This window comes from Suricata suricatta, chromosome 12 (assembly GCF_006229205.1).
Source record: "Suricata suricatta isolate VVHF042 chromosome 12, meerkat_22Aug2017_6uvM2_HiC, whole genome shotgun sequence".
In the NCBI taxonomy this organism is placed as follows: domain Eukaryota; kingdom Metazoa; phylum Chordata; class Mammalia; order Carnivora; family Herpestidae; genus Suricata; species Suricata suricatta.
Window position 1 is genome coordinate 1,114,802 of NC_043711.1, and position 13,784 is coordinate 1,128,585.

The 13,784-nt window shown below is 66.4% G+C and overlaps 1 protein-coding gene and 1 long non-coding RNA gene across 2 annotated transcripts in view; both read left to right on the top strand.

Annotated features, from left to right (window-relative positions):
* The first annotated feature begins 2,603 nt into the window (after window positions 1–2,603).
* Window positions 2,604–13,784, top strand: part of CSNK1G2 (casein kinase 1 gamma 2) — a 12,645-nt gene continuing 1,464 nt past the window's right edge. The window contains exons 1-9 of the mRNA XM_029916617.1: window positions 2,604–2,688; window positions 6,436–6,871; window positions 12,304–12,344; window positions 12,492–12,561; window positions 12,648–12,796; window positions 12,972–13,206; window positions 13,282–13,367; window positions 13,438–13,522; window positions 13,605–13,753. Coding sequence (XP_029772477.1) covers window positions 6,688–6,871; window positions 12,304–12,344; window positions 12,492–12,561; window positions 12,648–12,796; window positions 12,972–13,206; window positions 13,282–13,367; window positions 13,438–13,522; window positions 13,605–13,753 — 999 coding nt within the window. The 5' untranslated portion in view covers window positions 2,604–2,688; window positions 6,436–6,687. The remainder of the gene's footprint in view (window positions 2,689–6,435; window positions 6,872–12,303; window positions 12,345–12,491; window positions 12,562–12,647; window positions 12,797–12,971; window positions 13,207–13,281; window positions 13,368–13,437; window positions 13,523–13,604; window positions 13,754–13,784) is intronic.
* On the top strand, window positions 6,878–9,160 carry LOC115273544. Its single transcript, XR_003900827.1, has 2 exons — window positions 6,878–8,789; window positions 8,929–9,160. It is a non-coding gene; the product is annotated as an uncharacterized LOC115273544 (long non-coding RNA).

Genomic DNA, 13,784 nt, shown 5'->3' on the forward strand with positions numbered 1-13,784 from the left:
CCCCCCCCCCCCCCCCCCCCCCCCCCCCGCTCCTGTCCCCCACCCTGCTCTCCCCTCCTCCACCGTTCTGCATTGTTTTCATGGTGGAGGATATGTATCCTCGGAGGGAGAACGTGGGCCCCTGCGTGGGAAGGGCGGACCCAGAGTCCTGGGGTTTCTCCCCACACCTCGGCTTACAAGGGGCCCCCCCGAGCCTGAGAGGCCACTTCTTCGACGTCTGCCCACACACAGGGACATGCTTTTCGGGGCTGGCAGTGTCTGCCGCTTGTTTTCTGTGCACAAGGCTGCCGGACCCGCGGAATGGGGGCGGTCACTTGTCCCTCCGCAGGTGGGTGGCAGTGCCGGCGGCCTCCTCCACCCCCCTCGGGGACGTCCTCCACGTAAACGCACGGTTCTGCTGACATCACGGTCTTTATTCCCGCACTCTTGTGGCTCCGGAACGTTACCCCTGTTCTAAGTCTCTGACAAGTGACGACGGGCGCTCTCCCCACTGAGCCGTGACCAACACGGGCGTTCGGGGCACCGGCCTCTGCACGGTTGAGAATCTGAGTGGAACTTCTGAGTCCCCCCATGCTGTTGACCGGAAGTCTCACCCACGACTAAACTGTCCCCGACACGGCCTCGTTTGTCGTGAGGGTCACGTGCTGCGCAGTGGAGTGTGCTGGAGGGAGAGTGCGCCCCGCGAAGGCCGGGCCAGGGGCGGTGCCTCTGCGGGGGGACGAGCCCTGCACCCCACCTGGGCTTTCCGTGGCCGTGCACTTGGCCCGTGGTGTTGGGCCCCGCACCTGTAAGGCCGTTTGTGTTTTTTCTGGGGTTTGCCTGTTTTCTCATCATTTGCTTCGGGTGGTCTGTTTCACATCATTTGCTTCGGGTCATTCTTGGAGTCACCGTGAAGATGGTGGTTGCCCCTCCTGGGCATCTGTGTTCTCTCTTCACGAGGACGCGTGTCTGAGGAGGGGCCTTCCCTGATTTGCAAATAGGGCCACGTTTCCAGGCGTCAGGACATGACTCTTGGGGGACACAAGTCCGCCCACCCCGAGGACTGCTGTGGTGCTGGGCCAGTGGGCCAGTGAGTGGTGCCCTGGGGCCTTCATGTGTGGTGGGACAACCTGCCCCCTGGCCAGGCACTTCGCTCTGTGGAAACGTGCGGATGGGGGTTTGTGGGGAGAGGCCGGGGGCTTGGTGATGATGGCGGGTTACAGACGTGCTCTGTTCCAGACGGCGCGCCCGCCCCGGCACACTCCCGGCACGGCCGAGCGTGTTTCTGCTAACGTGATGGCGACTCCGTGCTGGACGGCCTGTGCGGACGTGGTGGGGGTCAGTGCTGCCGGAGCAGGACCCCGCCCGACGCTCGGCCGCTGGTGGTCATCCGGCAGAGGGCCCGCGCCTGCACCAGCCACACGGGCGTCCCCACCGCCGCCCCAGACCCCTCCTGTCTGCCTTCAGCCGTTCGTTACAGGAACCGCCAGGCGCAGAGAGAGGTGCCACAGTCACCAGCCGTTCCCCCAGGTTCCCAGGTATCGCTTCCTGCCGTCGAAACGGAGCAGGAGGTGCCAGCAGGGGACCCAGGTCCCTGGAGCCGGCTTGTACCAGGACGTCTTTGCCATGGCCCTGCTGTCTGGAAGACACCTACTGACGGGTCTTCGCTCGGTCCTGGCTGCCCCGGGACCTTGCGTCTCTTTTATAATCTGACTCATTGTGAGAGCTCAGAGCGTCCAGAGCACCCAGGGAAGCACGGCGCCTGGGGCCCTGCTGCTCGCGGTCCGTGGGCCTGGGCCACCCGTCTGCTGTTCCAATAGTGCTGCAAGCAGGTGCTGGCGGCCTGTCACCTGTGCCTCCGTCCCTCACCTGCTGTCTTCTGTCCCTGTGTCCTGGCCCGAACTCGGTGCCCTCTCAGTGCGCCTGCGGGGTTTCTGAGCTTTCCCTGACCCTGGACATCCGCCTTTCCCTCCTGGTCACCAAGAAGGGACTTCAGGCACCTCCTCGGCACACGTGGCCCATGTGTGGCGCCCACCGAGGACAGTTCTCCCCGCTTCAGCCCATGGGTCGCCTGGCGGCCCCGCTGGGTGGGTGCGCGCTCCTCCTCCAGGTGTGCTTGGGGTCGGATCTCTGCTGCAGCTGCACATATGATGACCCGTTTCTGCTCATCGTGCGTCAGTGTGGCCTCATGGGGGTGCCAGGCAGGCGGCTTCTGTGCCTGTGCTTTTGGGGACACTTCTTTCCTCTTCAGCATAACATGACCTTGCAGGTGACCTTGGGCTTCTCAGCTGCCGCTACAAGGTCGCCCATGTCTCCAGGGTCCAGGTTGCTCCTGGGGAGTGGCACGGCAAAAGGGAACTGGAGCTCCTGGGGCACTGTGACCCCAAACCCAGGGGGAATCCTGGGGAGGCGGCCTCGCCTGCCCAGCAGCAGGTGCCTCGGAGATGGAGGCTCAGGGGAGGGAGGCGCGTGGCCGGGGATGCCCAGTTGGGGCCCGAGTGAGGCGGGCGCTTCTGGGCCCGCACCCAGTGCCGCCTCCTTCGTGTGCTCCCAGACGTGTCCCAGGCCTGGGCCGGGGCTGTGCCTGTGATGTCAGCCAGGGACTGTGACATCACTGAGTGGAGATAGAGAAGGGGGTCTTGGGGCCTCCAGCAGGGGAGCTGGCCCCTGGCCCTGACAAGATGGAGGACGCCCCGAAAACCGTGGCAGGTAACTCAGCAGAGGCGGGTGCTCGTGGGGGAGCACCGCCCCGGCCCAGAGCAGTCTCTACGAGACCCGACTGTGGGGCTGCGGCTGACCGGCTGCCTCCAGGGGCTGCCTGGGTGCTGGGCGGTGGTCCCCGTGGTGGGGGCAGGGGACTGTCCTGCTGTGGGATTCCTGTCCCGTGGCAGGAAGTGGGGGCCATGTTGTTTGCGTGGGGACCAGGTTTATTTTAGGCCTGAGTGAGGGATGGGAGGCCCCTTCCCCCAGGAGGAGTGTATTTAGCTCTGGCGCTGGGCCTGGGCCAGCAGACACGTCTGCTCCCTTGAGGTCTCGGGCTACCCGGCCTCCCCCAGGTATGCCAGGCCGCCCCTGCCCCCTCCCGGGACCTGGAGGAGCACTCTTCTTATTAGGCTATGGTCCTGGCCCTGTTTCAGCCCCGCTGCGTGGTCCCTGTCCCCGCTTCCCACAGGCCAGCACGTGATTCACTCTGACATTCCCCTGTGGGTCCCACCTGGTGCTCAGAGTGTCCCGAGAGGACCCAGAATGTCCCCGTGTGGCCCCTGCCGGGTGGGATGGCCTACCGGGGCATGGCGACTTTGGCCACCTTCCAGAACATTTGCAAGTCTCTGCTGCCTTTGGGGTTGTGGGGTGGTGGCTCTTTTTTTCTGAATAGGGGTGTCCCCTGGGCTGTCCGTGGACGGGGTCTGAGTGAAGGGCTGCTCACCTGTCTCCGTGGTGCCTGCTGTCCCCGAGGGTGGTGGGTCACACAGCTGCCCTGTGGTAAGGGGACCTGTGGGGGCAGACCCCCTGGGCCAGCGCCCCGGCCTTGGGGGAGTGCAGTTGGGGGGCACTGGCGTGTGTCCAGGGACCCGTGGTGGGGCAGTGTGCACATGGGCAGGGCTCTGGTGTGGCGCCGGTCGCCTTGTCCCTGCTGCCTGCTGGGCCATCAGGACCCCTTCTGGACCGTGAGGCTGCGAAGGGCTGCTGGGAGGTGCACACAGAGGGAGCCTGTTGTGGAGGGGGGAGGCTGGTGGAGGGGCTGCTGGCCCCCGGGCCCCCGGCGTCACTGGGGTCTCTCAGAGGGGACCCTGGAGCCACCCCACAGCCACACGGGTCTGCCTGGCCCACAGAGGGCGGCTCTGCACACCCAAGGTGGCTTGCACCCTGGATCATGAGGCCGGGTGGAGACGCCCCTGCCGATCTGGGGTGCGGGCCCAGGGTACCCCCCACCCGCAAGTGCAGGGGGGGCCACTGCGCAGGGGACGAGGGGGCTGCCAGGGACCACCGAGTGCCGACGGCTGAGGAGGGGCCTCCCAGGAGGGCTGGGGGCTCTTCCTGCCCTGTGGAAGCCTGTGTGCGGGGTGGGCTGGGGGGTGGAATCCAGAGCTGGGTCTCCCTGCCTGCAGAGGGGCCGCCGAGCCCCTCCAGCCTTTGTTCCCTGCACCCCAGCCCCACAGCTCCGTTGTGGTGCCCGGGCCCGGCCTGAGCTCCGGTGCGCCGGGAAGTCAGGAGGTGCCCGGGTTTGAGAAGCTGCATGCCAGGCCCCAGGACAAAGGCCACATCTGCCATCACTTACCCCGAGTGTGTGCCCGCCTGGTTTCATTTGCCTGGAGGCGCCCTAGCAGCCTGCTCCCGGGCGGCCCCGAGGGGGTTTGCTCCCAGCTTTCGCCGGGCTTCTGCGCTGCTTGCCTGCAGGGCTGGCAGGCGGGTTCTGGCTCCCTGAGCATTTCCCGAGAGCCTTCGGCTTCCGTGGGTTTTCCGTCGGACTCTGACGGTCTGTGTGTGTGTGTGTGTGTGTGTGTGTGGCTGTGCATGGGTGTCCATGCACCTGTGCGTGTGCAAATGTGCACGGGCGTATGTTCTTGGTTACTTTGCAACGGAAAGAAAATCTGACGGAAACTTTGTTTGAGTGTCCGTTAGTGGGGTCCAGAGCCTGCGGTGTGTGACGGACATGTGGGCTCTGTGGGCACGGGGCCTCCGCACGAGGACCCACAGCCTGTGGCCCTTAACTTTTTGCCGGGGACAGGCATGTTCTGTAAAACTCCTGGATGATTACCGACTCGGGGAGCGCCAGTCTCCTGCCCATTTCTGCCCCGCCCAGCCCCCTGGGCAGTCCTGGCGCAGGGTCCGCACCGCCGGGCCTCCTGCTCGGTCCTCTTCCATCCTCGCTACTTCACACGTGGTCACTCTCCGGTGAGAGTGTGGCCACCTCCCTCGCCGCAGTGGGGGCGGGGGGACACTTTGTGGAAGGCAGGCAGGCGTTCAGGGAGAGGCAGGCCGGACGCACGCCCACCGAGACAGCGGCGCGGGGGCCGGGGGCACGGAGAGCTGTGCCCTGGTGCGCGTGTGGGGACTTCCATCTGAGCCGGCAGGTGTACCCCCAGGCATGCGCTGAGAGAAACAGAAGCATGCGTCCACGCACACACTTCTCCACACTCAAAGGTGGACACAACCCAGATGTCCGCCGACAGATGAACAGACACTCGGTTGGCCGCGAGCAGGAGCGAGGTGCCCGCACCCACCGCCCCGCGGACGGACCCTGAACACACGACGCTCCGGGAGGGAACCGGACACGAGAGGCAATGTGGCGTGGGAGTCCACGTGCAGGACTGTCCGGAACAGGCTCGTCCACGGAAGGGAGGGGCTCGTGGGGGGGTGACTGCTGATGGGGATGGGAATTTTTTTGGGCGATGGAATGTTCCGGAATGGATCGTGGTGATGGTTGGGTAACTCTGAGTGTATTGAAGACCACTGAATAGCGTGCTCTGCAGGGGCAGCTGCATGGTACGTGGACCCCAGCTCCGTCAGGCGAAGAATCATGAGCTAGGGACTTAGAAGCGCAGACAGGCTGCCTCCGCCCTCGGGGGGAGAGAGTGCTTCCCGGCCCCTCTGGTCGGGCAGGTCCAGTGCTCCAGCGCCCGGGGGCCGGGGTCTGGCTGGAGCCTGGGGGCGGCTGCCGCTGGGGGAGAACGAGTTCTAAGGGTAGACTGCAGATTCGCCCTCAGGTGGACGACGGGACTTGTGGCTGCTCCGGTGGCGCACGGTGGGCGGGCCCGTTGGCCTCAGACCCGCACGTCCCTGCAGGCAGCCTTCTTTGTGTTTGGGCCCTGTTCCGGACTGGTCGTCACCTAGGACCCGCTGGGGTGATGGCCTGGGGCCCCCAGGGCACACGGGAGCAATGGTCCCCAAAGCAGGCGGGGCCTTGCTTCTTGCTGACTACAGAGGGCCTGGGCCCGAGCGGTTTTCTGAGCGCTGTGTGGGGCGTGTGTGTGCACCGCACCCTGGCCCTCCCTGTGGGCCAGGCCGTGACGGGGAGGACTCGGGGAGGACTCGGGGTCAGGCGACACTGTCCCTGCCCCCCCGGGGTGTCCGGCAGCCGAGGGAGCTTCTGTGAGCTGTCTGCCCCCTGCCTCAGGGCTGGCGTCGTTCCCTCTGGATGAAGCGGCTGCCCGTCCCCACCCGCGGGGAGCCGTGGGGTGGGGGTCACGCGGCAGAGCACCTCTCACCGTGCAATTCACAACGGCCCGAGTCACTGCTCCTGGGCCGCCCAGAAGGTCCCGGGTCACATCTGTGCCCAGGACGCTGCCGAGCTGCACAAGCCTCGGGGGCATGGCCCTCAGCTGACACCGCACTGCGGGTCTCCCTGCCCGTCTGGGGTCTAGGCTCTGGGCTCTGGACCCTCAGGCTGGTCGGGGACGGGAGGGGGGAGGGGGTGGGGTTCTGGCCTTCTAACCCGCCTTTGTTTCTCTGCAGTTGGGAGCCACGGGATTTGAGGCTGCGGAACCTGCCAACAGAATGTGTCCTCCCCCTGCATGCGACCCCGAGGCCACCGAGATGAGCGCCACGGCTGGGCCCTGGCACGCGCCCACGTCTCACTAGCGGGGAGCCCGCCGGGCCACCATGCTGCACTAGCCCGGAAGGGCCGCCCGCAAGCTCAGGTCTGCGCAGGCCCGGGATTTGCTCGGCAGCAGAGTCACCGTGGAGAGGCCAGGGTACCACAAACTTATGGATTTTGACAAGAAAGGAGGGAAAGGGGAGTCGGAGGAGGGTCGGAGAATGTCCAAGGCCGGCGGCCGGACCAGCCACGGTGTCCGGAGCTCGGGGACCAGCTCGGGGGTCCTGATGGTGGGCCCCAACTTCCGGGTCGGGAAGAAGATAGGCTGTGGCAACTTCGGGGAGCTCCGGCTAGGTGAGCCCACTCGTGTGTGTTTTGGGGCTTGGGGGAGGGGAGCCCGCGCGGCGGGACCGCGACCACTGCCCACAGATGGCCTCCAGGCTGTCGGGACTGGAATTCAGGTACGTGCGAGTTTTCTGCTTCCAAAGGAGGTGGCTGTGCTGTAGGGGCGGGAGCCTGGCCTCCCCCCGCCTTGCCAAGGGCCGCCTCTGGGGGGCTTCTGAGCCGCCGTGCGGGGGACCCACATGCAGCCGTCCGCTCCTGGCTGGTGGGCGCCCGTGGGTGTGCGGAGTTAAGTGAGAGCTCAGGAGGCGCAGGCGGAGTCGGGACCGGTGTCGCTGGTGGCCCCGCGAGGCTGCGCTCGTGTCGCTGTGCTGGGCCCGAGCCAAACCTCAGCCACTGCAGAGGCGGCGCAGCTGGGCTTGGGCCGCGGGGGCTCACCGCCCGAAGCCCCGGCTGGGTTCTGAGCCAGCAGCGGTCCCGGGCCGGCGTCTGACCTCCGTGCGCAGGTTGGAGGGCAGGCAGGTGCCCGGCTCCGACAACGATGGTGTCTGTCACTCGGTAACTGACCCTGCCGGATTCACGGGGGAGACAGCCGCCCTCCCCGGGGCACGGGTCCAGCTGCGCCCGGCCCGGCCCGCACAGCAGGGCCCCCAGGCAGCCCGGCCAGCAGTCCGCAGCTCAGGCCACACGGAGCCGCCCTGCCGCACCCCTGCCGCACGTTCGCTCACACAGCCAGATGGGCACACGGCAGGCCGGGGCCCTGCCAGCAGCCTGTAGGGCAGGGCTCTCTCCAGACGGGGGCGCGTGTGCCGGGCCGGGGGTGCAGCGGCTGGTGCCTCAAGACGCATTCTAAGCCCGAGGTGCGTGTTCCATTCGGCCCGGCCCCTGCCCTCACGGCTCTGCGAGGGGCCCCGTGGCTGGGCGCTGTTACCTCGGTGCTCTGTGTCCACATCTGTCGTCCTGCTCAGGGACGCTGCCAGGCGTGGATTTCCGCTCTAGTGGCTCAGACTGGCCCGAGTGTCCTCTCCAAGTCTCGCGCACGGGGTCCGTCAGAGCGCCGGGTCGTGGGGAGGTGTGTCGGTGAGGACACGGGCTCCCATCTGCAAACTCCTGTGGGCGCGGCCTGTGAGGGTCCGGGTGCCCGGTGCCCACCGGCGCCCGCGCGGTCAGGCCGTTCCGTGGGGACGTGCGCGTGGGCGCCAGAGCCGGCCGGCCTCGCTGTCCCGATGGGACCGTCAAGGCGCTCCTTCTCGCCTCTGGCTTCCGAGTCCGGGCCACGCCGTCGAGGTTGGGTTCCACCAGGCCGGTCGGGCTTCCCGCAGCCGCTCAGGTGGAGGATGCTCCTTCGTCACATCGGGAAACAAGTCGTTATTTCTTCCGTGTTTTCTCTGTCTCCGTTTTCGTCTCTTCGAGTCCTCAGACTCCAGCTACACGTGGGTTGAGAGTGTCTGATGCCTTTCTGCAGGCCCCTCGGGCTGCTCCCGGCTTTCCGTTAGCTTCCCTCCTCTGCGCGTCGGTCGGCTCCCTGTGCTCTCGGGGGAGCTCCCCCGTTTTCGTGCGGCCGCGTCCAGTCTGCGTGGACCGTCCCGGGGGAGCCCGTGTCCTCCGCGCTGTCGGTCGCCGCTCGCCCCCGCCTCTCTGTCAGCGTTTCCCGTCTGCTGCTTCCTCTGCTCTGAAACCCTCAGACCGACTGGTGATTGTCTCACTGGCCAGCTCGCGGGTGCCTTTGACTTTGTTTTTCCTCGTGATTGACTGGCCGCCTTTCCCCCACTTTAGTGGCGTACCATGTGAGAAATTGTGGGTGTCGCAAGGTCACTGTCTGGGTTCTGGCTTGTCCTGCAGATCCTCTCGATGGCCCGAGGGCCAGCTTCCAGCTCCGCTGGGGGGGGCCGAGGGCTGACCTTGAAGGCTGGAGCCGCCCAGCCCCACGGTGAGTCCTGGGTTCTCCGCCAAATGTCAGGGGAGGTCAGGGCGGCCTCCGCACAATGGATGGCCGCGGCTCCAGACCTGTGTGGGCCCAGAACCTTCCTCCTGTCTGGCCTCCGGCCACTCACCTTCGGCACGCGCAGGGAGGCTGCTCACGTTGGCGAGGCTCCCAGAGGCCCCTGCATGGCCCCGACGTGTGCGGACACGCTGTTTTGCCTTCACCTCGGACTGGACTTCCGGAGACCGGCTCTCCCTGAGTTCCCGCGCGAGGTCAGGACGAAGGTTTCTGCAGCAGGACGCACCGGCGTCAGTGGCTGCCACGCAGGCTCAGTGCAGGGGTGCCCACGGGCGGGCACCGCCAGCAGAGTGCCGTTCGGCAGCAACGGTCCCTGGGGTGCAGCCGCTCCGATTAAACGTGGGCACGAGGGGCACTCAGTGGGCTCAGTCAGAGAAGCACGTGGCTCTTGATCTCGGGGTCCTGAGGTTGAGCCCCGCCGTGGGCTGTAGAGATTACTTAAAAAGTTAAAAATGGGCAAGAGATGTGAACGGACACTTCACGGAAGCAGACAGACGGCCGGCTGGGGACTCCCACAGCTGGCAAGGGACCCGGCCCGCCCACAGGAGGTCCCGTGTGGTGCTGGTCTCGTCGGCCACGCCCAGAGGACTCTGGAACAGAGTGGCTGGTCCCTGGGGTGACCTGCTAAGCCAGGCCGTGTCCCTGTGAGGGACCTGCCACTGCGTGGGGTGTGGAAGGAGCCAGCAAGGAGAGAGCATGCCAGACGACTCCGCCTCGGTGGCTGCCTCTCGGGACGTGAAGGTGAAGGTGGAGACTGACCGGGCAGGGCTGGCGTTGCCCAGGATCCTGCGTTCGCCAGGGCTCGGGCCGAGGCACGCCGGCGTGTGCGGGCCAGGTGGCCGCCTCCCGGGAGAGCAAGCCCCGAGTGCGCCGGAGCTTGGTCTGCAGTCCCCCCGGCCGGGCTGCTGAGGGGGCAGCTCCTGAAATGCTGCCTGTCTTGTTTTTTTAAGCTAAAAATAAGGGAGATCCAGCCGCGCCTGGGTGGCCCTGTGGGTTGAGTGCCCAACTCTTGATTTCGGCTCAGGTCGGGGTCCCAGGGCCATGGGGCCCAGCCCGTCAGGCTCTGCGCTGAGCATAGAGCCTGTGTAAGATCCCCCTAGCTCTCTCCGCCCCTTCCCTACCCGCGCACTTTCTCTTTCTCAAAAGTAAAAAAAAGCAAAGAACAGCCAGTGGGTGGTAGGTGTGCAGATAATGGGTGGGACTCAGAGCAGGCGCTGGAGCCCTCTGGGCGGTGAGGATGTGGGCCTTTCCTGCACTAGCGTTTGGTTTGGGTTTGAAACTTTCATCACACAAGAGGCAAAACCTAGGGGCGCCTGGGTGGCTCAGCTGGCTAAGCGGCCAACATCGGCTCAGGTCATGATCTCACAGTTCGTGAGTTCGAGCCCCGCGTCAGGCTCTGTGCTGACAGCTCGGAGCCCGGAGCCTGCTGCTGGTTCTTTGTCTCTCTTTCTCTGACCCTTCCCCACTCATGCTTGGTTTCTCTGTCTCAATAATAAATAAAACATTAAAAAAATTAAAAGCAAAAGGCAAAACCCATTTTTTATCAAAACCCAGAGAGCAGGGCTTGAAGGGAGCTTTCTTTCCCTGCTCATGAGAGCCCATGAGCCTCTTAGTTGTCAAACCAAGTGAGCCGCGGCCTGTGGGAAGACGGGGCCCTCTGCCCATCCCTCCAGGCCCTGGCCAGACACGAGGCAGAAACGGAGAAGCCACAGGGGAAGAAGCGGGCTGGGGCCGAGGCCGCCCGGCGCGCACACAGTGGCCGCGGCACTCTCCCAGGAAGCAGCTAGAAATGAAGCTTTCTATTTGAGCAGCAGAGTTGGAAAATAAAAATTAAAAAACAGTACCATTTATAAACGTGTCCCAACCTGCCCTGTGCCCCTGGAATGGATCTAACGGAGGTTCCCGCAGGCTCTCCGCCGGGAACCGGAAACATCAGCGAGGGAAGTTCATCCCCGAGTCACGGCTGGGGGACCCGCTGCTAGGATGGCCCCTCGTCAGCCTCTCCTGCGGGGCCTCAGGCCACCTCTCTGCAGCCTTCTGGGGACATTGGCAGGCTTACTCTGAAACAGCCACTTGGAACAGAGGCCCCAGAACGGCAGGCGCAGCCAGATGCTCCCACGCTGGGCGCCGAGGTGGCGCAGACCCCTCCGGGCACCCGGGGTAGGGCCGTGACCGGTGCAGTGTACTGACAGGCGTGGGGAGCCTGGCCGTGTCCTGTGAGGTGGTACTCAGCCACGTCTGCCACCACATGGGGGCGGGTGTCGCCCAGACTATGCACCGGGACCCAGAGGAAGCTGAGGCCCGGACGGGTCCTACCCAGGACAGTGGGACAGACGGTGATGAAGCAAGCCTACCCCGTGGAGACCATGTTCATGGACTTTGGGGCCCGGTGAGGCCAGCCCAAGGGCATGGACAGGACAGTGCTGGGAGGGGCATGGGTACCCACGTCGCTGGGCACAGTGACGCCCACAGGGGCTGGGGCGCCCCCACACAGTCACGCAGCAGGTGGGCGTCAGGTGTCCGCACGCAGGGAGGCCAGACCCTTCACGGGAGCCCTGAGCAGCCAGAAGGCCGGTCTGGGTGCCGCCGGCATCAGGGGCTCTAGTTTTGACAGCTCTGCGAGGTTGGATTCCAGGGGTCCTGGGGGCTGGTGATGGGGGCCAATGTCCCCAGAAGGCCTGCCAAACCCAGGCCTGGTGTGAGCTCTGTTGTCCCGGGAAGCCAGTCAGGGACTCAGTCTCCCATTGGCGCACCGGAACCAGGGGCCTGGGGCCAGTTCTCTCTCAGTGCCAGGAGGGGGCTCCCCACCCTGACGGCCAAGAGGGCATGGAGCACCTTGCTCATGTCCTCGCAGGACGTGAACAGGACAAGCCTCCCCGTGGGGCTTCTTGCCAGGGGCCTTGCTCCACAGTGAGGGGGAGGTGGGGGGGCAGTCCAGGGAGCCGGGGGGGGGGGGGGGGGGGGGGGGGGGGGGGGGGGGGGGGGGGGGGGGGGGGGGGGGGGGGGGGGGGGGGGGGGGGGGTCCGGTGTTGGTCACGTGGCCTGGGGGATTGGCCAGGGCATGGACGGCCTCCTGGTTCTCTGTAGTGGGAGCTGAATGGGGTCCCAGGGTCACCATGGCTCTGTTCTCTTTTTGTTTTTATAGATGGGAGAATTTGCAGCGAGCTGGTGTGCTGGCGGGAAGGACCCATAGAGAGGAGTTGGGAGCAGCCCCCCTTGAGTGGGCGGGGTGGGGGTGGAGGGGACGGAGGGCTGGCAGGGCGGGCTCCAGGCTGAGGGTGTGGACACAGGAGTGCCCCCCACGGCGGGGCAGGCCTCGTAGGTATTCTTGTTACTCCTAGGACGTGGTCAAGTTGGAGGGGGGCTTGGTCCCTGGAGGGGTGGGGGTCTCCTCTTTGCAGGGGTGGGGGGCATGCCGCGCTGACGAGCCTCTCTTCCACAGGGAAGAATCTCTATACAAATGAATACGTAGCTATTAAACTGGTGAGTCCAGGCCCTCCCTCCCGCCGCCCAGGCCCAGCCGGGCCCCCGCCCCCACCCCCGCCCCCGCCCCCTGCAGCCCTCTCAGGGGAGGGAGGGTGGACGCACACCTTGGGGGACCTGACCGCGTGTACCGCCCGCCCCTCCTAGGAGCCCATCAAGTCCCGGGCCCCTCAGCTGCACCTGGAGTACCGCTTCTACAAGCAGCTCAGCGCCACAGGTAGGGCGGGGGCGGCGGGGGCGGCGCGGCAGGGCGGGGGCGCCTCGCAGGCGGGGCCTCACGAGTCTGTGTGTGGTCCCCTGCAGAGGGCGTCCCCCAGGTCTACTACTTCGGCCCGTGCGGGAAGTACAATGCCATGGTGCTGGAGCTGCTCGGGCCCAGCCTGGAGGACCTGTTTGACCTGTGTGATCGCACGTTCACGCTCAAGACGGTGCTCATGATCGCCATCCAGCTGGTGCGGGCGAGGGGAGGCGGGCGGGGCGCTGGGGCGGGTAGTGGAGATAGCTGGGGAGGGGGCGCCGGGAGCTGGGGCGGGGAGGGGGAGACAGGTGGGGGCTCTGGGGCGGGGCGGAGACGTGGGGACGGGCGTGGGGGCGCTGGGGCGGGCACTGAGGCGCGGCGCCCCGCAGATCACGCGCATGGAGTACGTGCACGCCAAGAGCCTCATCTACCGCGACGTGAAGCCCGAGAACTTCCTGGTGGGGCGCCCAGGCACCCAGCGGCAGCACGCCATCCACATCATCGACTTCGGCCTGGCCAAGGAGTACATCGACCCCGAGACCAAGAAGCACATCCCGTACCGCGAGCACAAGAGCCTCACGGGCACGGCGCGCTACATGAGCATCAACACGCACCTGGGCAAGGGTGAGCCGCGCGGGAGGGGCTGGGGGGAGGGGAGCCGCGGGCCGCGCTGACCTGCCCCCCCTCCCCCCACCGCAGAGCAGAGCCGCCGCGACGACCTGGAGGCGCTGGGCCACATGTTCATGTACTTCCTGCGCGGCAGCCTGCCCTGGCAGGGCCTCAAGGTGGGCGCGGGGCCAGGGGCGCGGGCTCCGGGGCGCCTCGGGGTCGGGGTCCTGACCGCTGTCCCTGCAGGCCGACACGCTCAAGGAGCGCTACCAGAAGATCGGGGACACCAAGCGGGCCACGCCCATCGAGGTGCTCTGCGAGAGCTTCCCAGGTGAGGGGCGCCCGGTCCCCGCCACCCCGGCCGGCACCGCCCGCCGCCCCGCTGACCCCCGTGCCCCTCCGGCTCTCCACAGAGGAGATGGCCACGTACCTGCGCTACGTTCGGCGCCTAGACTTCTTCGAGAAGCCGGACTACGACTATCTGCGCAAGCTCTTCACCGACCTCTTCGACCGCAGCGGCTTCGTGTTCGACTACGAGTACGACTGGGCAGGGAAACCCCTGGTAAGGACGGGAGGCCGGGCGGGGGGGGCGG